Raw genomic sequence first — 22,922 nt, 5'->3', positions numbered from 1 at the left:
CTTGCATTCTTTCACAGATGATTTTTTTTAATCCAAAGAATAAACAAGGTGCTGCTCTTTCAATTTGAACTGTGGGAATAATGCAAGAATATCTGGACATATTATGCAAAACGCATAATTTTATACATGAACAAAACACCTATTATTTCCTGTCAATCTCAAACCTTGAGTAATTATTTTTCTTTTATTTCTTGAAACACGCATATAATTATATGTATTTTTGAGAGAACATTTCTTTTTACATTCAAAAGTGACACAAACACATGAAGCTACTTTAATTTTTATTTTGAGTTGCCTTATTTTTTATTCATTCTTATTTTCTTTTCCAAATTCTTGTTTCTTCTGTTTTCTAAGCTTCATTGCTTCTTTATTTTATATTTTAGCATTTGAGAAGTTGCTTCTGCAGGAATTTAGTCTCATTATTTTTTTATCTTAATATCGGTATATGTGGATAGAAAAGAATTCTCTTAAAAGATATAGTAGGTTTGAAGGCAAAAAAATGTATTTAAGATTGTTCACAGAGAAGGATACCACTCTAACAAGATTGGTAGGCCTGATTGAATAATGTCACATATCATACAATTTGAATAATGTGAAAATGATTGACCCTAGAATGGGCCACCTTTTCAACTTCATGTACAATTTGTTTAATGTCTTTAAAGCACAATCGATTTTATATTTAGAATATGATGGTATGAAATTATTTCTCTTTATATATATATATAGTATAAAATGAAATGTGTTGCTTTGGCTGATTATTGGCGTGGGGGGGGGGGGGGGCAGAAGGCTGGCTAGGATTTCTTGTCACCTCCTCGATCGGATCGAATCACCTTTACTTTTCGACCGAATTTATATTCAACAAGATTCAGGTACCGTTTTAGAGCATCGGATACGTCAGATTTTTGTGCCAACAAATGCACTTGAGTGCACCTCGAATAGTCGTCGATGAATGTGACAACATACCGCTTTCCACTTGGTGTGATCCTTTGCATCGGGCCGCACACATCGGTATGAATTAGATCTAGCGGTTGCTCGACTCACTCGTGGGTTTCTTGGGAAATGGTAGTCTCGAAAGTTTCCCTTTCATGCACGTATCACAGGACATGTTAATACCACAGTCAATGAGTTTCAAATCATGAACGAGTCCTTCAGCATGCATCTTCTTGATGGTTTCTATATCTATATGACCCATTTTTCGATGCCATGTGTGTACGCAATTTTCTTTATGTCCAGTCACTGTATGCACTTTATGTAACTGACGAAACATTAATCTGTACAGATTTCCGACAGAGTCAGCAATACCGATCTGCTTTCCGTCTTTATGAATTTCACATTTCACAATAATCACCATGAAAGTTCACGGAAGCATCATGCAAAGTTAGCTGACGAACGGATATTAGATTACTGACGACATCAGGAGCATACAACACATTCGAAAGTAGCACATTTGTCACAGTAGCGTCTAAATTTTTCATTAGCCTATTATCGGAACCTATTCCTAGCACATGAACTGTTTCGCCGTTTGCGATTTCAATATTATCTTTATACGAGTTACCTAACGACGTGAAAAAATTGATATCGCTACTCACGTGGCGCGTGGCACCAGAATCCACGATTCAGTTTTCCGACCGTATGCCTTGTGAAAGCAAGGTATCCTTTTGCTGAGCGGCGCTCACTTTATTTTCACTTGAGCTCCTGGACGTTTTCTCCGGATAATTCCTTTTCCACTCTACGTATTTTCTGCATCTGTTCTTGACGTGGCCGGGCTTCTTGCAAAAATAGCACTTCATGAAGTTTTTCTTGTCGATGTGGGGGTTGATCCCATAGGCGGAGATAGAATTGGAAGTCTGGGGGGGGGCACGGTCATTATTTCTGGGGAGCACAATGATGATGATGTAATTCATATATGCATAATACATTAGATCAGTCAACTTCACCTTTGACGCTGGGGGGGGGGGGCAATGCCCTCCCACGCCCCTCCCCCGTATCTCCGCCCATGCTTGATCCGAGTTTCATCATTCGTTCTGTGAGGATACTGCCTGGATCCGCGTGTTGCTGTCTTCTTTCGTATTCGGCGATGACCTTTTGCTGGACAACAGCGAACGTCAACTCGGTTTCGGCACGTGTTTCCAATGCGGTGATCATCGGGTCGAAGCTCCTTGGCAGACTGCTGAGTAGCATGGTGGTACTCCATTTATCCGATAAGGATTCCTCGCCGAGGTCCCTCAGCTTCAGAAAAAGTTCTTGCATGCGGACGACGTGCTCGGGAACATTTCCGCGTTCTTCTAGCTTCAGGGAACAGATTGTCCTCATCAGGTGAACCTTGTTGGTGAGGGTGCTTTTCTTGTGATACTATTACAGGGCGATCCACATGTCCTTCGCGGATTTACTATCTTGGATGTGGATGAGCTGATCATCATCGACAGTTAGTCCGATATACACTTGTGCTTGGCTGTCGGCTTTCTCCCATAGATCGAGGGTCTTTCGAATCGCTTCACCTGGATCCGGCTTGTCGTTCTCGATGACTTTCTTGAAAAGTTTCTCTTTCATTAGCAGAAGTTTAACTTTATATTTCCAGTTCGAATAGTTTTGATTATTCAGCTTGACAATATTGTCCTTGATGCTGGCGATTATCGTGGTGAAGATTCCCGATGCACACGAAAAAACGAATGGAAACTAAACTTCTAACGAAATACCACTACTGCGTATCGGCGCGAAAAAAAAAATCGGAAACGCAACCGTCTCAAAAGATACGTCTCTGGGCCCATAACCTGTGGGCGGGCAGAGTGTGGAAGGGTATGAGACGGCGACGAGAGATAGAGAAACTAAACACACATCTAGTCAGACGAACGAGATTTTATACAAGCAAAAAGAATAACTATCATACAGCAGCGATCAAGTGGAGGGAAAAAAGAAAGTACCAAAAAGAGGGAAACGTTGGGGAAAGAACATGAATACACACAGTAAAAGGGGGAAAATGATATTATTCCAATAGTTCCCAATTGGGAACATTGGCCACTACTGACTATTCTAAGTGCAATGCAGAGGAGTGGCATTCCAAAAAAACAATTTATTGCTTTTTCCCTCTCTCTTTGTTGTGTCCCAAAAGGAAGGAAAAGTATCAAATTTCACATTCCGATGTTTACATGCAGCACCTCCCTTTTTTCTGTGATTGGCCTAGGCCCCTCCCCCGTCTTCCCTCTGTTTTGAGTGATTTTGTTGGTATGTTGGTCTTTCAGTTCTCAGTTGATATCTGGTCTTGTGACTTTCTACATCTCTTTTTACCATCTTTTTTGTTATACTAGTAGCTTATTTGACTGAGTTTGAGAGAGATTCTGATGTATCACATCTCTCTGATGAAGAATTCGAAATGTGCTAGCTACTGCCTGATGAAAATGAGCGGGTTACAGATGAGGAAGACATCGATGACAACATGCTTAGCCGGTCGTTCTTGCAGATGTTTGTGGATGTTTTACGATCATCACGTAGTTCATTTGTGGGTGAATTTGCAGATCCTATCAACATGCCTTCTACATCAAAAAATTGCCTTCCCAAGATCAGATAATTACCCAGTCAAAAAAATAAGAAAACATCATGTGTCAAGTGCCAAAAGACTAAAATTCATGCAACCGAAGTGGAAAAAAAGTACTGCATTCGACCAAAATATAGGAAACTAACCTACTGAAGCAATCAGTCATAAGTTTCCTGAGCTAAGTGCAAGCCGACTCGATTGATATTTTTTCAAATTTTTATCGCAAGAGTACCTCAATTACTTGGCTAAGATGACAAATATTTATGTCGCACAACATGGATCGAATTTGAAAATTGAGTGGAAAGAAATCGCAAAGTTTTTTGGATTGGTTTTGCTAAGTGGGTATCACGGAATACTAAGTGAAAATGATTACTTGGGTACTCTCAGAAGACAGAAGTACCGATCGTCCCCACTGTTATGCCGAGAAATAAACTTAGAGACATAAAAAAGAACTTCCATTTGTTGGTAACTCTTTTTTACAACCCGGCGAAGTTGGCTATCTATGATGAATTAAATAAAAAATGCACACACACATTCAGTTTGGGTTGTTCCATGATAAACTAAGCATCGATGAATCAATGGTACCGTATTACGGTCATCATTCAAGTAAGATGTTTATATGGGGAAAATCGATTCGCTTTGGATTTAAAATTTGGATAATTTGCTCAAACAATGGTTTACCATAAAAAATGGAAATATATTAAGCAGTCATCGGAGCCTGTGCTTTTAGGTACCAGAGTTGTAAATAATATTTTATCTTTATATTTTTAAATAATCTCTTAACTTACCATGGGATCCATACATAAACCTAAACCCGTATGTATGTATTCTTTTGAGAATTTTAGACCAGCATTTCAGCTCATCATAAGTTCTTTATTATAATCCAGATATACATGCCTTTTGAGTATATTCGAGAGAAATTTATTTCCATCATTTTTAAAATTCTATGTGTGTGTGTGTGTGTATTCTTTAATTTTTTAAATAAATTTATTAAATGATGACGCGAATTTTGTATCATCCTGTACAGATGGCTTCACTGCGAAAAATATGTTTAGTCACATCCGGCAACATCACATTCAAAAAAAAACGCATAGAGAATTTTTTTTCTTCTATTTCTCGATTGATATCTCTTAACTAAAAAATCAGAAGGAGAAATTAACAAAAAAAATAATGAAAATCAGTTGGAATCTGAGAATTCGGCCGGTAAAAGGTCTAATAATTCTATTTGTGCTTGCTTTATCTTTGCTGTCTTCATTTAATTCCCAGAAAACTGAAACCAGTTTTATTTAAACAAGTCATATAAAATGCATTCAAAATTATTCATGGTGTGTTCAAATAGCCTGAATTTCTAGGATCCTGTATACGTATATAGTGAGGTAAGTACAACAGTAATAGGCTTCCTTTTTCAAGTTTTAAAAAATATATTTCAAAAGTTATGAGAAAACTCTGTAGCCTTTTTGTACCATATACCAAGCCACATTCCTTCAGTTGCCGTTTGGTGTCCAAGCTGGTTTTGGTGAAAAAAAAAAGGTGGGAAAAGGATGCCAATTATCAATCATCATCATCATTAATCTTTGGTGTCCCAATTGGGAAAAGCTTAGGCAAATTTTGCCCATTACTCTAACACCAAGTATTATAACACGAGTTGTGGATCATGTAAATATGAAGAAATATGATTCTGTGAAAAAAAATTCCCAGAGTTTGCACAGCGTTGGGAAAGGAAGACATAGTATCTGCTACTATTTTACTGAATCCCTATAGAAAACTGCAACCGATAAAGGCCATATCTAAATATTTGAGGCTGCTCCTGTCTGCGATATCCTTTTTAGGAAAAGGAGCAGAGGAGGTCTCCCAAGGAACTCAACATGAAGTTATTGGTAAATAACGCATGAGAGTTCAAATTATAGCAGAGAGTAAATACTCACCATGAATTCAGGTGTTTAGTATAATTAAGAAAATGTATCAAGTTGTAAAAAATGCTGGCTATATTTTCCACTTCACTTAGTGTCACCTAATTATCACCAAAGTAGTTCCTTCTCGAGGAGAAGGCGGGACATTGTCCCACATAGTGGAGTGGAGTTTCGTCTTCCTCTCCACACACAGGACAAATAGGTGAATCTGAATAGCCACAGTTGTGTAGGTGTTTCGCTAGGTTAGCGTGACCAGTGATGATCTGCATAACCTGTCGAATCTGTTTTCTGTTCAGTGAGATGAGCTTTTTGGCAATATTCGGTCGGGTTCCCAAGGCGAGCTTAGCCTGTCTGCAGTCCTGCCTCGAGTTCCATTGCCGATGATGTTTATTTCCTATCCATTGTTTGACATCTCCTTTTATGGTTGACATCGAAACAAGATAAAAGGGTTCAGGTCCAGATAGCTTCAGGTTCGTTGCCTCTTTGGCTGTCTGGTCTGCAAGTTCATTTCCCAGGAAATCAACATGTCCAGTGACCCAGTAAATGTTGATGTTGTTGCCTAATGCTTCCAAGTTATTCAGCATGTCTGTGCAGTGTTTAACGTACAGTTGAAACTTGAGGAAGTTGTTGAGAGCCATTAGTGCTGCTTGGCTGCCAGAGAAGATAACAATTTGTTTGCCATGATACCCTTTAAAAATCAGGCTTTCAGTCAGTATGGCTATTGCTAATATTTCAGCTTGAAAGACTGTAGTCGTTTGCCAAGATACAAATGTATGTTATGATAGTCATGATCCACTCCACAGATGCGGAAAATTGCTCCAGCCCCAGTTTCAGTAATCCTAGAGCCCCAGTTCCCAGTTTCAGTAATCCTATGTCTTCCCTGTTGCAGTCCTAGAGGCAGCCCCCACTTCAGTAGCAGGTTCTGCCTGTTGTTCTGCGTGGGATGTACATGTCTCCTCAGGATGTGGAGGCGACACTGGGGCTAGCTTCTGTTGCCGGGATGGCTCCCTGAAGGTAACTGCGCTCAGCCCACAGTGCACCATGAAAGATCTGGTGCCAAGCCAGTCAAGCATTGCCTGCTCCACCCCGATCACCAGGGTGTTACCCCCGTTTCCCGGGATGATAGCACGCAAATGGAGCGGCCCAGGCACAAGGCGCTCGTACACACTTAAAAGTTTCAGAGATCTGTTTGGATCCCTGTTTCCAGGAATCCACACAAAATACTTTTTGGTTGGAGGCCTACCTAGACCTTGGGCTAGATATCCGGTGTGACCCTCAACGTTAGGTGGAAGTGGTAACTTGTTGATCACCTCTTTTAGCCACTCCAGAGTGGTCAGGTCTCTACAAATAATGCGGCGGACCTCCCACCCCGAAGATGGTTCGGTCGACATGGGGATAGATACCCCCAGTATCCTCCAACATTCGGTCCTCAATTGAGTCGGTGATATATGAGACGTCAGTGTCCTTTCAGGGTCCTTGGCTTGGACCCTGAGGGTGATTCCTTTCTTTGCAGCCTTGCTATAGGTTATGTCCTTGCAAGGTTTCTGACTTCAGTTTCTGGCGTGTCGCCGGGAGTTCTTTCTCGCTTGTGCGGGATAGCCCCCTTTGACTGCGAGGCCCCGACAGCGCCCGATGTGAGTCCTGAGGATCCGGGCGTAGCGTCTTTCTCCTCATTCTTCGCATCATCCTCTGCCAGGTTCACTCTCGCCAGAGCCTTTTCCAGATTACGCCTTTCTTTTTGGCGCTTCTTGTTCTTCTTCTACTTTGTTGAGAGAAGTTGTTTTCCCTCTGCAGAAGGATTCCTGGTTTCCGCTTGTGCTTCCACGGGTGTTTCCACTCGTTCTTCCGCACTTGCTTCCACAGACGCTTCCGCTCTCACTTCCACCTCTCCTCCTGGTACAGGGGTTAATCTCTTTGGGGATTGGCCTATTGCGTTTTTTTTTTCTCTTTCTCCGCTGTTTTCCTGGTTCATGGTTTCGTTGTTGTAATGTGTAATCAGCTTCCCTGGGATCACTCCAAGGAAGATTTCCTGAAGCTAACCCCAGATTCCCTCATACAGTAGTGGCCTCGGGAGAGCCCCCTGTATCGTCGAGCATTACCCCACCCAGGTGCCTCCTGGAAATACAGGACGAGCGGAATTATACACCAGTTGATAGGGCAGCCTCCCTGTTGGCTAGACAGGGTTCGGGCCCCTGTACAACCTGGCGGCCCAGGAAACGCCAAACCCGGTTTTTCACCTGTACCCTCTACTGCAGATATCCTCTGAGACTCAATTCCACCCTCCAGGAAGTTCCTCCAGTTTTTCTGGTCACACAGGAGATGCTACCACTTTCTTCGTTCGAATCTCGCTGCATTATCACACAAGAACCCAGGAGGCCCGATGTGGAGGTGAAGATAAGTGGATTTGACTGAACCGGGCCCACCGGACTTCGTCGAAATTACCCGCATCAGTTGGAGACTGGATATAGGGCCAATATCAACTCCATCAGGGTTTTTGACAAGAAATCCTAGCCAGCCTTCTGCCCCCCCCCCCCCCACGCCAATAATCAGCCAAAGCAACACATTTCATTTTATACTATATATATATATAAAGAGAAATAATTTCATACCATCATATTCTAAATATAAAATCGATTGTGCTTTAAAGACATTAAACAAATTGTACATGAAGTTGAAAAGGTGGCCCATTCTAGGGTCAATCATTTTCACATTATTCAAATTGTATGATATGTGACATTATTCAATCAGGCCTACCAATCTTGTTAGAGTGGTATCCTTCTCTGTGAACAATCTTAAATACATTTTTTTGCCTTCAAACCTACTATATCTTTTAAGAGAATTCTTTTCTATCCACATATGCCGATATTAAGATAAAAAAATAATGAGACTAAATTCCTGCAGAAGCAACTTCTCAAATGCTAAAATATAAAATAAAGAAGCAATGAAGCTTAGAAAACAGAAGAAACAAGAATTTGGAAAAGAAAATAAGAATGAATAAAAAATAAGGCAACTCAAAATAAAAATTAAAGTAGCTTCATGTGTTTGTGTCACTTTTGAATGTAAAAAGAAATGTTCTCTCAAAAATACATATAATTATATGCGTGTTTCAAGAAATAAAAGAAAAATAATTACTCAAGGTTTGAGATTGACAGGAAATAATAGGTGTTTTGTTCATGTATAAAATTATGCGTTTTGCATAATATGTCCAGATATTCTTGCATTATTCCCACAGTTCAAATTGAAAGAGCAGCACCTTGTTTATTCTTTGGATTAAAAAAAATCATCTGTGAAAGAATGCAAGAAAGTGAAATTTTCATTTTAAATTATTATAGCAGAGTATAATATTATAATAAGTGGAATTATATATTCTACTTATCATAATATTTTTCATTGGTGTTTCTTTTTACACTTTTGTGAAGCCTATTACATATATTTCATTGTTTTCATTCAATATCTGGGTGGCCCCTCACTGGTACATAGACTGTAAATATTATTTTATTTATATAATTCTTTTAGTAGTCAACACTTGATCTATTAATAATAACAGATGAGTTTGAATTATAATAAAAAAAAGTATTATACAAATAATTATACAAAAGTATTATATATACAAACTTCAAACATTAAAAATAACTGATTAAATATTTTGAACTGGCCAACTATTGTTACATTTACTTTTTGTAACAACAATGGGCGGTATATGGAACAGTAAAGTTCTATTTTTTACGTTCAGAACACATAAATGTTTTGCGTAGTAGAATTCATAAACTGAATTCTGAACTTACCTAGAACTTTACTTATGTATCAGAGTTTTTCAACTAGTGTACTGTTACGTGAGAATTGTAGTTGTGCCACAAAACATTTTTAAGGAAATTATTAGATTAATTTTTAAAAGAAGTCTAAAGCCACAGAAAATAATTTTTTTTTTCAAATTAGATGCATGTGTAAGAGGGAAAACAGCAATTGAGAGAAAACAATAGTTAAAGTATTGGCCATGGATCATTTCTGTTATCACTTAATGGAAGAATTTTCAATAATTACACAAAAAAAGGCATAGAGAAATACTTCTCTGTTCTTGTTATCATACGTTATTATATTTGTGGAAAGCAATCTTTTCTGCACTTGACACTATGGAATACAGAAATCTATTACAAATAATAAATCTTACAAGAAGATATTTAAACCCTATTGCCTGCCGAATATTCGACCTAGCAAAGCAGACATTGTAAACTGTATTAACCTACTCAGATTTAACGTTAAATTAAATTAACAGCAGAATGGCTGAGTTTTGGAATTTTAATTTTTTTTTTGTGACAAATTATAGTAAATATTTTTTTAAACAATTTTGTGAGAGAGAGAGACTAAATCATAAAAAAATTATTTTTCTATTTTATTTGAATGCAAGTGTGCCGCAGGATGAAGAAATGGCTGACTTCCCAAAATAGAACTGTGTCGACATGTTTTATATTGTAATAACGTAAATCATAGATAGCGTAATCGTAAACGTCAAACTACGTCGACAAATGTATGGCATTTTTACGTCGTACGATATCGGGTCGAATATAGTTCGAAGTCGGATTCTCCACGTCGAAATATACAGGCAAATGTATGGCATTTTTACGTCGAACGATATCGGGTCGAATATAGTTCGAAGTCGGATTCTCCACGTCGAAATATACAGGCAAATGTATGCCATTTTTACGTAGAACGATATAGGTAAACGACGTCGAACGATGTCGTGTCAGATATAGTTCGACGTCTGATTCTCCACGTCTAACTATACAGGCAAATGTATGCCATTTTTACGTAGAACTATATTGGTAAACGCCATCGAACGGTATCGAAATCTCTACGTCGTTCTATATCAATGTGCTCTACTGGGGTATATATACATATAAACTTAAAATATATTTCAGCACAACAAGAGCTAGCAAGACTACTGCTTTGGGAGAACTTCTAACAAATTGGCGTATGTCGGAAGTGTTGTGTGAGTATGTATGCGTGGTTATAACGTAGGAGTCTTAAACTTTTAGCATTTAGCAGCCACATCAATAAATTAGTAAAGTTCCGTGTTTTACATTTTCGTCATTTAAAAATTTACTATGTTTCCAAAAGTCGGTGTCCTTTTTGGAGTTTAGACATTTTCTCGAATTTCTAAAAAAGTAATGGACGAATCGTTCGGAAATTTCAGTCATATATGCCCTATCTCACCATTTCTAATGAAAATTTAGTCACGAGTGCATTTAGGAAATCGGCAAAAAATTAAATAAGAAAAAAAAGTTTTTGATCAACCCTGTACATAGCAGAAAAAGCTGCAAATGACTTGCAGCTTTGAAAAATATTGTACTAACTTCGTGCAATAATTTTTTGCATTTTCATGAGAATAGCATGCATGTGTTCACGAAAATATATAAAATGTTTTCTATAAAAATTACAATTTTCATCGCATGATTATTGCTTATACCATGTTGAGTTTTCAACCAATTTTTAGAATGTACAGAAAACATGACGCTATACATGAAACATGCTGTACAGAAATTTAAAATGGGACAAATCATTATTTGATGAGATACGAGTAGGCTGACCATATTGCTCAGGAAAAATACCAGAAATTGGTCCTCTGCAAAATATGGGACATTACCAATTCTGGCGACTGTTGGTTGGTACCAACGTTTCCTGGGGACGTTTAATATAATGGATATGCTTAATTCTACAAAGGTTCGACATCCACAAATGGTACAGTTGTTAGGGCTTGAGGCGCACGTAGCAGAGGTTGTGGGTCCGAATCCCGGAGTCTGGCTGAGGTTTCTTTTCCTCATTACCATCTTCGTTTTTTAATGTGTGTGTGATCTTAAATTTATTTTTACTTCAATAAAATTTAATTTTTTAAATTTTAAAAGGCGCTTCGCTTGCGCCGCGAATATATCCGCGTCCTGCTCGATCCCTCGCCGCAACTTTGTCACCTGGGGCAAGCCGGAATTTTGGCACCCCTTGCATGTAGAAGAAGCAATTAAAGCGTGAATTCGGCGCCCATTCTGGAGGACTTGACCGCTGCTGCATGATCGTTATTCTCTTTGCTTATATTAAATGTCGTTTGTCTGACTAGACATGTGTTTCGTTTCTCTCTCTCGTCGGCGTTTCTTTCCCTTCCACACTCTGCCCGCCCACAGGTTATGGGGCCCAGAGACGTACGTTTGAGACGGTCGCGTTTCGATGTTTTTTCGCGTGCCGAGACGACAGTATTGATATCTAAAGAAGTAGAAGTTTAGTTTCCATTCGTTTTATAGTGCGCATCAGGAACCTTCGCCACGATAACCGCCACCATCAAGGACAATATTGTCAAGCTAAATAATCAAAACTATTCGAACTGGAAATATAAAGTGAAATTTCTACTAATAAAAGAGAAACTTTTCAAGAAAGTCATCGAGAACGACAGCCCGGATCCAGGTGAAGCAAATCGAAGGGCACTCGATCTATGGGATGAAGCCGACAGCCAAGCACAAGCGTATATCGGACTAAATGTCGAGGATGATCAGCTCGTCCACATCCGTGATAGTAAATCCGCGAAGAGCATGTGCTCCTTCAGGGCGATGGGAACACATCGTCCCGAAGGAGTATCACAAGAAGAGCACCCTCACCAACAAGGTTCACCTGATGAGGACAATCTGTTCTTTGAAGCTAGAAGAAGGCGGAAATGTGCTCCCGAGCACGTCATCCGCATGCAAGAACTTTTTCTGAGGGGCCTCGGCGAGGAATCCTTATCGGATAAATGGAGTACCACCATGCTACTCAGCAGCCTGCCAAGGAGTTTCGACCGGATGATCACCGCAGTAGAAACACGTGCCGAAATAGAGTTGACGTTCGCTGTTGTCCAGCAAAAGGTCATCGCCGAATACGAAAGAAGGCAGCAACACGCGGATCCAGGCAGTATCCTCACCGAACGAATGATGAAACTCTGATCAAGCCACGTCGAGAAGAAAAACTCCATAAAGTGCTATTTTTGCAAGAAGCCCGGCCACGTCAAGAACAAATGCAGGAGAAACAACGAGTGGAAAAGGAATCACCCGGAGAAAACGTCCAGGAGCTCAAGTGAAATTAAAGTGAGCGCCGCTCAGCAAAAGGATACCTTGCTTTCACAAGGCATACGGTCGGAAAACTGAATCGGGGATTCGGATGCCACGCGCTACATGAGTAGCGATATCAATTTTTTCACGTCATTAGACAACTCGTATAAAGATAATATTGAAATCGCAAACGGCGAAACAGTTCATGTGCTAGGAATAGGTTCCGATAATATGCTAATGAAAAATTTAGATCGCTACTGTGACAAATGTGTTACTTTCGAATGTGTTGTATGCTCTTGATGTCGTCAGTAATCTAATATCCGTTCGTCAGCTAACTTTGCATGATGCTTCCGTGAACTTTCATGGTGATTATTGTGAAATGTGAAATTCATAAAGACGGAAAGCAGATCGGTATTGCTGACTCTGTCGGAAATCTGTACAGATTAAGGTTTCGTCAGTTACATAAAGTGCATAGAGTGACTGGACATAAAGAAAATTGCGTACACACATGGCATCGAAAAATAGGTCATATAGATATAGAAACCAGCAAGAAGATGCATGCTGAAGGACTCGTTCATGATTTGAAACTCATTGACTGTGGTATCAACATGTCCTGTGATACGTGCATGAAAGGGAAATTTTCGAGACTACCATTTCCCAAGAAACCCACGAGTGAGTCGAGCAATCACTAGATCTAATTCATACCGATGTGTGCGGTCCGATGCAAACGATCACACCAAGTGGAAAGCGGTATGTTGTCACATTCATCGACGACTATTCGAGGTGCACTCAAGTGCATTTGTTGGCACAAAAATCTGACGTATCCGATGATCTAAAACGGTACCTGAATCTTGTTGAATATAAATTCGGTCGAAAAGTAAAGGTGATTCGATCCGATCGAGGAGGTGAATACCTGAACCGAAACTTCAGGAAATTCTTAGCTGATAAAGGTGTGCAAACTCAGCTAACTGCAGCTTGTTCTCCATAGCAGAATGGGGTAGCAGAAAGGAAGAACAAGACTTTGGTCGAGATGGCACGTTGTATGCTGATCGATGCAGGCTTACCGAAGAACTTTTGGGGTGAAGCTGTGATGACTGCCAATTACATTTTGAATCGAGTTCTAACTCGAGTAAATGACAAAACTCCTTACGAACTGTGGACGAACAGGAAGCCAACCATCAAGAACATACAAGTTTTTTGGATCGAAGTGTTTCGTTCATGTACCAACAGAGAGGCGTCAAAAACTCGACAGTACAGGGGTACAAATGATTTTCCTTGGGTACGATGAGGAGTCGAAAGCATATCGCTGCTACAACCAATCATCGAAAAAGGTCGTAATCAGTCGAGATGTCAGGTTCTGTTTAGAACATCAAGTAAGCGACAGCTTCGACGCGAGTGAAAATGATGTTCGTGAAACCGAACTTTCTGGCTCCGTGGAAATAAAAACTCAGGAGGAGAAATCCACAGGCCCTACAGAGGAGGATCCCAGAGGTGACGGATCCCGAATTCGTTTTTCACAAAGGTCAACAAAAGGCATCCCGCCCAAGAGATTGGAAGTGATGAAAGCAGGTGACAACCATCGCATGGGGAATTTCTCCGAGAAATTGACGGAAGAAGACAATGATGATAAGGAACGTCCAACCTGTAGTCGTATTCCTGACAGAAGGCAGTTCAACGACGGCTTCATTGTGCATCAAGCCAATTTGTGTCATGGTGAAGATCCAGAAACGTTAGAAGAAGCTATGGCCAGCCCTGAAGCGGAAAGATGGCGAGAGGCTTTAGATATTGAAGTAAAAGCTCATTTTCACAACAGTTCATGGGAACTTTGTGATCTTCCAGCCGGAAGAAAATCCATTAAAAGTCGTTGGACTTTCAAAACAAAGAAAAGAAAAAAATGGTGACATAGAAAAATAAAAAGTTTGTCTCGTAGCAAGGGATGTTCACAGAAATATGGCCTGGACTATGAAGAAACGTTTTCGCCAACAGTGAAGCACAGCTACATCAGATTTCTGATCTCTCTAGCAGCTCAACATGATCTGGACGTAGATCAGATGGATGTGGTCACAGGATTCCTCCATCCGGAACTTGGAGAAGAGATCTATATGGAACGTCCAGACACGGAACATTTTCCAAAACGACGATTTCCTGTCGACTGAAGAAAGCCATTTATGGGTTATAACAAGCCAGTAGACTATCGTATGACAGCTTAAGTCAGGCGTTGTTGCAGTCGGGTCTTAAAAGGTCAAAAGCAGATTCGTGCATATTTTTTGACAACCACGATGGGAAAATCATCATCGCAGCCGTTTATGTCGATGATCTTCTTATTCTTTCCAATGACAAAAACGAAAAGAACAGAATCAATTGGGAGCTGAAACAGGCGTTCCAGATGAAAGATCTAGTTTAAGCCCACTATATACTCGGAATAAGGATAATCAGAGATCGCAAAAACGGAGTGATAACTCTGGACCAATAGAGATACATCGAAGACGTCCTGAAATGATTTTCCATGGAAGAAAGCAAGCCGGTCAATACACCTATAGCTTCCGATCAAGATCTCACTAGAGGCATGCCGCCGAAGAATGAAAAAGATCGCAGCCAGATGAAGAAGGTTCCATACAGAGAAGCAGTAGGATCCTTGCTATATGCTTCACAAGGAACTCGTCCAAACATCAGCTACGCTGTAGGAGTGGTGAGTACGAAACCAAGTACAACATCGTGGTCGGCGCCATGGACCAACGACTGCTTAACGTGGTCAATGACATCGTCATGTCTCCGCCCAATGATCGTCCATATGCTGCGCTGAAAGAGGCTCTTGCATCAAGAATGTCCGAATCAGAGAGCACTCAAATCAAGGAATTACTCTCCGGTTTAGATTTGGGCGATCGTCGACCATCTCAATTGCTTAAAGAGATGAGAAACCTCGCGGCAAACAAGGTAAGCGATGACATTCTCAAATCTCTATGGCTGAAGCTCTTGCCACACCATGTTCAAGCAGTTTTGTGGGTTAGTTCGGAATCGTTGTCAATATTACCCGATACGGTCGATAAAATTCTCAAAACTTGTGATTACGCGAATCCGAATGTCATGGCTATCACGAAACCAGAAAATGGCGTGTCTCAGTTATCATCGTATGAAATATGCCTCGGCTCTCTTTCGTCTCAGATTGAAAAATTAACTAATGAGGTGCAAGAACTAAAACGAGCGAGAAGTCGACAACACTCAACCAGTTGATCGCGATTCCGACAAAGCAGTAGCAGAGATGTGACACATCACGGAAGGGACATCGCGAACTGGTACCATAGGCGCTACGGAGATAACGCCCGGAGATGTACAAAGCCCTGTGCATATGTCAGCTCATCTGATCAAGGAAACGGCCCGGGGTATCATTGATGACAACGTGTGATGCCAGCCAAATCTCCGGTCGTCTTTTTCTATTCGATCGCTCTTGTAATAGACATTTCTTGGTCGACACAGGAGCGGATGTTTCCGTGATACCGGTGACGGCAAATGGACTACCCTTTCTAGACAAAAAAATTTTCTTGTATGCTGCAAACTCTACTAAAGTTCCCACTTTCGGCACCGAACGTCAATACCTCGATCTTGGTTTAAGACGTAGATTTGTCTGGACTTTCATCGTGGCAGACGTGTCTAAGCCAATACTCGGCGCGGATTTCCTGAAGGAATTCGGCTTACTCGTAGACATCAAATGCCGACGCCTCGTCGATCCTGTCACTTCACTTAGTTCATCAGGCAGAGTCGTCACTGGTCCTTCTTGTGCATTGACGACTGTTTCTCACGACATCAAGGACGACCGCATCAGAATTCTGCTAGCTGAATTTTCCTGTTTGACTCATGAATCATCCGTTCTGAGAACTGTACCTCATCGTGTCGTGAAACACATTATCACGAAAGGCCCGCCCGTTGTTGCCAAAACACGTCGCCTGGCTCCAGACAAGTTGCAAATTGCCAAAAAGAAATTTGACTATATGCTGCAACAAGGCATATGCAGACCCTCCCAGAGCTAATGGGCCAGTCATTTTCACCTGGTACCAAAGAAGACTGGTGGTTGGAGAGCATGTGGTGATTACAGAGGTCTCAACGCCATCACTCAACCGGGTCGATACCCGATTCCCAATCTGCAAGACTTTTCATCAAACTTGCACGGTTGCACGATCTTCTCCGCTATCGACTTGGTTCGTTCATATCATCACATGCCAGTTGCATTAGAGGACACTGAAAAACTGCCATCACAGCACCATTCGGCTTATTCGAATTCACCAGAATGACATTCGGCCACGCGAAATGTGACCCAGACCTTCCAACGTTTTTTTCATTCTGTACTCAGATTCTTAGACTTCTGTTTCGTATACATTGATGACCTCTTGATTGCTTCAAAAAGTGTAGACGAGCATCACATCCATTTACGACAACTTTTCGAGAGATTCAAGGATGCAGGTCTTGTAATCAATCTCGAAAAATGTTCGTTCGCTCAACCTGAAATCACCTATCTAGGTCATCACATCACTGTTGAAGGTATCCGTCCAACATCGGAACGAATCAATGTCATCCAAGAGTACGAGAGACCAAAGACAGTGAAAGATCTACGAAAATATCTCGGAATAATCAATTTTTACAGGCAATTTATTCCCAGTGCTGCGAAAACTCAAGCTATTCTCAAAGGCAACAAGAAAAACGACAAATCTCCAATCGCGTAGTCTGAAGAAGCTATTGCAGCATTCAACAGCTCATTGATGTCATCATTCTCGCTCATCCGTCTCCTTATGCAGAACTTGCTGTAACGCTCGACGCATCCGATATGGCTGTTGGAGGAGTTGTTCAGCAAAAAGTCAAGAATGATTGGCAGCCGCTAAGCTTCTTCTCTCAACGACTGACTCCAACTCAGACTCGTTACAGCACGTACGACCGAGAACTTCTCGCTGCGTATTCAACAATAAAGCATTTCCGTTATTTCGTTAAAGGCAAAAAATTCGCACAGATCATCGTTCTCTAGCTACTCAGCAAAAAGCAGAAAAGGCTTATCCTCGTCAAATACGCCATTTTGATTTCATATTTCAGTTCATAACAGACATACAACATATCTCGGGTAAAGACAATGTGGTAGCTGATACCTTGTGCAGACTCGACGAAATTCATATGCCTCAAACTGTGGACTACGCTGAAATGGCTAAAGCACAGGAAGATGACGATGAACTAATCAAGATACTTTCTTCAGACACAGGTCTCAAACTTCAAATATTTCCATTTTTTTTTGGTTCCAACTTACAAATCTACTGTGATGTTTTTACTGGACAAAGCAGACCATATGTTCCAGAAGTCCTTCCGGAAAATTGTTTTCAACTCTGTTCATGAACTTTCACATCCTGGCATCCAAGCTACTGCCACAGCCACGACTATTGCAAAAAAAAATTGCTTCGCCATCAATCAAAAAGGATTGCAAAACATGGGCAAAATCTTAAACCCATCAAACCACGTTCTCGTTACGTATTGCTCTCTTCTGTTTACTAGAGGGGGAGTAATGTAGTGTCTTTTCGCAGCACTTATAAATTATTATTTTCCTCCCTGTGGCAACACCACAAAAATCAAAAGTCAAGGCCGTCTGGCCAGAGAGCTACTATTGTTTACAGATGCAAGTCGCGTCTTTGCACATGTCCCTGCCCTTGTCCAAATCCTGTTTCATTTTACCTTTGTTAATATTGTAAATAAATATTTTTTGTGTTACTTAATCTACTGTTTTTCGAACATTATAGTTATACTTTAAAGTCAGCTCCCATAACTATAAGGTGCGACCCTTTACCAAGTCACCCTACACGACCCTTTTCGTGAGCCGTACGATACGGTCTACAGTTGTCAGATCATGTAATATTATTTATATTTGAAGATATAGGTATAGATGGTTATTAATAGGCTGACCATATTTCCTCGAGAGAAATACGGGATATTGGGATTCCAAATACGGGACATCGCCAATTATCGCCGAAAATGTCGCCAAACCTGAACAAAGTTGCCAAATATTGCTGAAATTTCGGGGAAAACAATTTGACGGGAAATGAAGCATTACTACAAATTGCAGTGGATTAAAATTATTTCCACGAGAGTTTGAGATTAATTATTTATACTTGTAATTATCATAACATACTTTATGATAATTACAAGTTAATTATAATTTCAATCTTTGACTTCAATAAAGAATAAAAATTCAAGTAGGCTTCGCTTAAAAAACGGGAAAAACCGGGATACTTTTTCCAAAAAGGCGTCCCGCCTTTTGGCCACAAAAATAGAATATGCCGGGACGCGTAATTCCATACTGTACACAGGATTTTTTAACATGGGATGCGCCTCATTGGCTAAGATCACTATTACGTCACTATATCGTCACACCCGATCTTGACTTCGGAACTCGATGTAATGCGCATGAGCGACATATTTAATGGCGCGTTTTTCCGGCGACTGTTGGTTGGCGCCAATATACTGCCTGGGAACGTTTAATAGTACATATATCTAATTTTAACTGCAATCGGCGTGTGCCAGTCGGTTTAATGGTTAGAGTACGGGGTGTGTGAGTTAAAGATTGTGGGTTCGAATATCAATGTAATCCCACTCGAATTCTTTTTTTAATAGTTTTACCCGCTTGATCATTTGATCATTTTGATCATTTTTGTCGCACCACGGTCATTTTCTGCACACGAGGGCTAATTAGACCGGGACCTACAATTTATTGCCGATTCCGAACGGCAAGCTTGTTTTTCATACTCATCGAGAGGTTGGTGCGCTAACCCCTCGATGGGGGACTCCCTGCGGTAGCAATTTTTGCTGCGGTCAAGTCGCCGTTTTTTGTTGTACCCCTGTGTCAGGAAAGTTTTCTGACAAGGACGAGCTGGGTATCGAACTCGCGACACCTCTAAACATCCTTTGGTACTTTAGGCGAGCATCTTATCGACCGGGCTACCGCGCCCCAGTTTTACCCGCGGTCTGTTTTTGGAATATCTTGTTTCAACTTACAAGTTTTGCCATATTTCCGGTTGTGGTGACAACATAGTTGATAATTTCAGTCCGGGGGCAGGGGCCCCCTGTAACGGCCGGAGGAGCGAAGCGACGTCCGAGCCCGAACGAAGTTCGGCCTACAGGGGCATTTATTAACTCTTTAATGCCCAGATAGAAGACCTGGGAGGTTCGTGAAAATACCAAGTTTTTTGTGTTCGAAGTGGACTCGTCCAAATTTCGGATACTTCCCCTACCCCTTTCTCCATGAGTTTCTATTCATGCTACCCTTTGCATTCACGTTCACCCTTTCATTACAATGGATTTTCGGAGATAATTTGTCTACTGAAAACACCCCTTCCCTCACAGTATTATCTCTTTGTAAAATGCATTGAGTACCCTAAGGAACATTCTAGTACATCAGCTTTTAAAATCCCATTGATAGGGCGTTGCAGATGTCTTTTCCGTTCCCGCCTCTGACAAGAGCTTTTACCTTCTTTCCCGTTGGTGACAAAAGCCCACCAAAACATACCCATACCCCCTATCTAGGCCGACTTGAGGCGGTTATGGGCATTAACCTACTCGGCCGGCTACGGCCGATCTGGGCGCTATAGAGTTAATAAAGTAGTCGGAAGCATGTCTTTTTGAGTCGTTATATTATATTGTATATCATTATTATGATAATTATATTATGTTGCTATAAAATTTTATATCTTTGTAATATTATATCGTGATCTTTAATGAATCCTGGTGTTTGGCGATAAGTTGCCAAACGTAACAGCCATACCTCCGAATCGGTAATGTTCGGCTCTTCGGCTAGTACGTCACGAGAAAGGTTCGGAGTTAGAATTTCCCTCGATCTTAAATGACGTCATTGTGATCTTCGCCAATGAGCGTATCCCAGGTTAAAACCTGTGAACATAATGGAATTATGCTGCCGGGACTGTCCCAGGAAATACGGGACGTATGGTCACCCTAGTTATTGGTGACTTTTATGTTGGTTTTTTTAAAATAATTAATGTTAACATGTAATAAATTTATATTATTCATTTTATATTAATCAAGTGGTGTCGCAGTCTAGCCAATAGCTGTCGCGGTTATAAATATCATCAAATACAACGAAACCAATGAGGCTTTTTGGATCACGTGATATTTCCCTCTTTCTTTAGGGACTTACAAGGTAACCAATATGGCGACTTCTTGCTTGATTCATGAACGAAACAAATTTAAAGTAAAGAAACGTAAAAATGAACCAGTTTTTTTTCTTTTTGATGGGCTCTAGGTGTTTCGAAAATTTTCTTAAAGTTCAAGTTACTGATCTGCCTTTTTTAGCTCCAAAAAATGCGTGAATAAAGATGCGGAATTTCGACAATGTGATTTATGGGCCCACATAATTAATTTCAAAACCTCCTCAATCATATTGATGCAGTTATATATTATAAAACAAAGCGGAGACATTAATTTTCATTTTCACTTTAAAAGATATAAATGAAAAGTTTAAATCAATGTTATTGCATGAATATCCAACTTAAAAAGTAAGCCCGGCTAATTATTTTGTATTTAATTTTCTGAGCTCCGTATCTCTAAGCGAACTCAATATTTCAAAAATGCAGAATTCAATTCAATTTTTAAAATTATTGATGTGGCGGAAAATCCCATCAAATTTCCGCATTTCTACGATAAAATCGGTAATTTTAACATTGATTTCTATGGGGATCATCTTGTGTTGTCCCTCAAAGTGATGCTGATGATGATTATGACGTCTATTCGAGAAGCCTCATATGATTCAAGTATTTGATTCGTCAAAGCCGCACAGATGGTCAAGGGCGTCCGAATTACAGATGTGAACGGAAAAACAACATAAACGCCAGTGAAAGGGATAACAGAAGCTTTTGTTTACATGTGTTACTATTACCGTGGTCATACTTGGGAGGTGAGTTCATGAACGGACGTGTTGTGTTTGCTCTTCGTGATTGAATTCTTTGTTTTGTGAATTTGTATTTTTTTTGCTCTAACAATTATCAAGTTAAGGAATATAGATTGAAAGACAGGCCTATTGTGTCGAACATTAGTGGTACCAGCGTTGGGTTAGTTGTCATCGAACAACGTCGGAAGACGTTTTCTAACTTCATACCCGTATTGAATACTTAATTTCAAGTTGTCTTCAGTTATTTATATGGCTTCGTAAATTGAAGCCACCATAGCTCTGGCGATAATGGCGGCAAGTTTAATGGAGACTCAAGAAGGGAATGGTAATGCAAACCAAGGTCAGGGTATTAATTTCCCTGTATGGTCATCTAATTATTCTGATAATGAAATAATAGATTTTTCAACAGACATCACTAGCTTCACCGTGAAATATCACGGAAATACCAGAATTCCAACGTCCAGACCTAATGATCTCAGAAGGAACTTTGTTAATATGATCAGCAATTCAGATCAAATTACTGAAATAAGGGTAGCCAAGAGCGGTGATCTTTTTGTTACTACTAATTCTGCATTGGTGGCGAAGGAGCTACTTAACATCAAAACTATCCTTGACATTCCAGTTGTTAACTCACTTCTAACCGATACACTATCTTCAAAATATATTGTGAGGAATATTCCAGTTGAAATTCCATTAGATGAAATTGCTAATGAGTTAATTCTAAATGGTTTTTACCCTTTGAATATCCGCCATATTCTACGAAACCAAATTCAGACACCAACTATTATTATTATTGCACTAGGGACTTCTGTGCCCATTGAACTTAAATTATGGTATCAGATCTTTAAGCCACAAAGATTTATAGAACGACCTTCCATGTGTAACAAATGTTTCAGTTTCTTTCACAAATCAAAATTCTGCCCAGTCAAGTCTCAAATCTGTTTATATTGTGGTGGTAACCATATTGCCAAAGATTGTGATAGTGAAAAGAAATGCATTAATTGTTCATCACCAGATCATCTTCCTACTGACAGAAATTGTCCAAAATATATCCATGAACAAAAAATTCTCAATTACAAGTCTGAACATAATGTGCCTATTCATGTAGCGAGGAGATTCTGTAAGCCAAATGAGATGTTATATGCCACTAGAGTGCAAACTTCGTCTCAACACATAGATTTATCTAATATCAAAAAAGATATCCAATCTCTTGTTGCAAAAGAACTGGCAGAAATAAAAGAATCAATAATGCTGGAAATCAAACAGTCTGTAGCTGAAATAATTACACAATCATTGAAAGAAATTGTACCAGAAATCATCTCCTGTATATCTAACCAGCTTCAGCCTATGTTAAAAGATCTTGTTAATTCTTCAAGAAAAAGATCGGCTTCTTCTGATGATCAATTGAGAGATGCAATTAGGTTCAATAGCACCATTTCTGAAACTGTTAAAGACAGACATGGTTCAAAGAAAAAGTCTTAACCTGTTTT

The 22,922-nt window shown here is 40.0% G+C and overlaps 3 protein-coding genes across 8 annotated transcripts in view; 2 read left to right on the top strand and 1 right to left on the bottom strand.

The window, feature by feature from the left end:
• Positions 1-5,543: 5,543 nt before the first annotated feature.
• On the bottom strand, positions 5,544-6,080 carry LOC149072953 (uncharacterized). The gene has a single exon (XM_089247257.1). The coding sequence runs from the start codon at positions 6,078-6,080 to the stop codon at positions 5,544-5,546; it is 537 nt and encodes a 178-aa protein (XP_089103383.1).
• A 9,815-nt stretch (positions 6,081-15,895) lies between these two features.
• On the top strand, positions 15,896-16,531 carry LOC149072952 (uncharacterized). The gene has a single exon (XM_089247256.1). The coding sequence runs from the start codon at positions 15,896-15,898 to the stop codon at positions 16,529-16,531; it is 636 nt and encodes a 211-aa protein (XP_089103382.1).
• A 4,785-nt stretch (positions 16,532-21,316) lies between these two features.
• The window catches only part of LOC149072949 (uncharacterized), a 47,520-nt gene continuing 45,914 nt past the window's right edge, over positions 21,317-22,922 (top strand). For 3 of the 6 annotated variants that reach the window (XM_089247437.1, XM_089247436.1, XM_089247435.1), the window contains exon 1: positions 21,332-21,438. The gene's annotated coding sequence lies outside the window, so the exon portion shown is untranslated. Of the gene's footprint in view, positions 21,439-22,922 lie in introns of all 6 variants that reach the window. The other 3 variants (XM_089247440.1, XM_089247439.1, XM_089247438.1) reach the window with 2 other exon arrangements.

Source organism: Pholcus phalangioides, unplaced genomic scaffold (assembly GCF_987345545.1).
Source record: "Pholcus phalangioides strain wild (caught in Gottingen) unplaced genomic scaffold, Ppha-v1.0 ptg000017l_1, whole genome shotgun sequence".
In the NCBI taxonomy this organism is placed as follows: Eukaryota; Metazoa; Arthropoda; class Arachnida; order Araneae; family Pholcidae; genus Pholcus; species Pholcus phalangioides.
The sequence above is the reverse complement of the archived record's forward strand: the minus strand, read 5'-3'. Positions and strand labels throughout refer to the sequence as shown.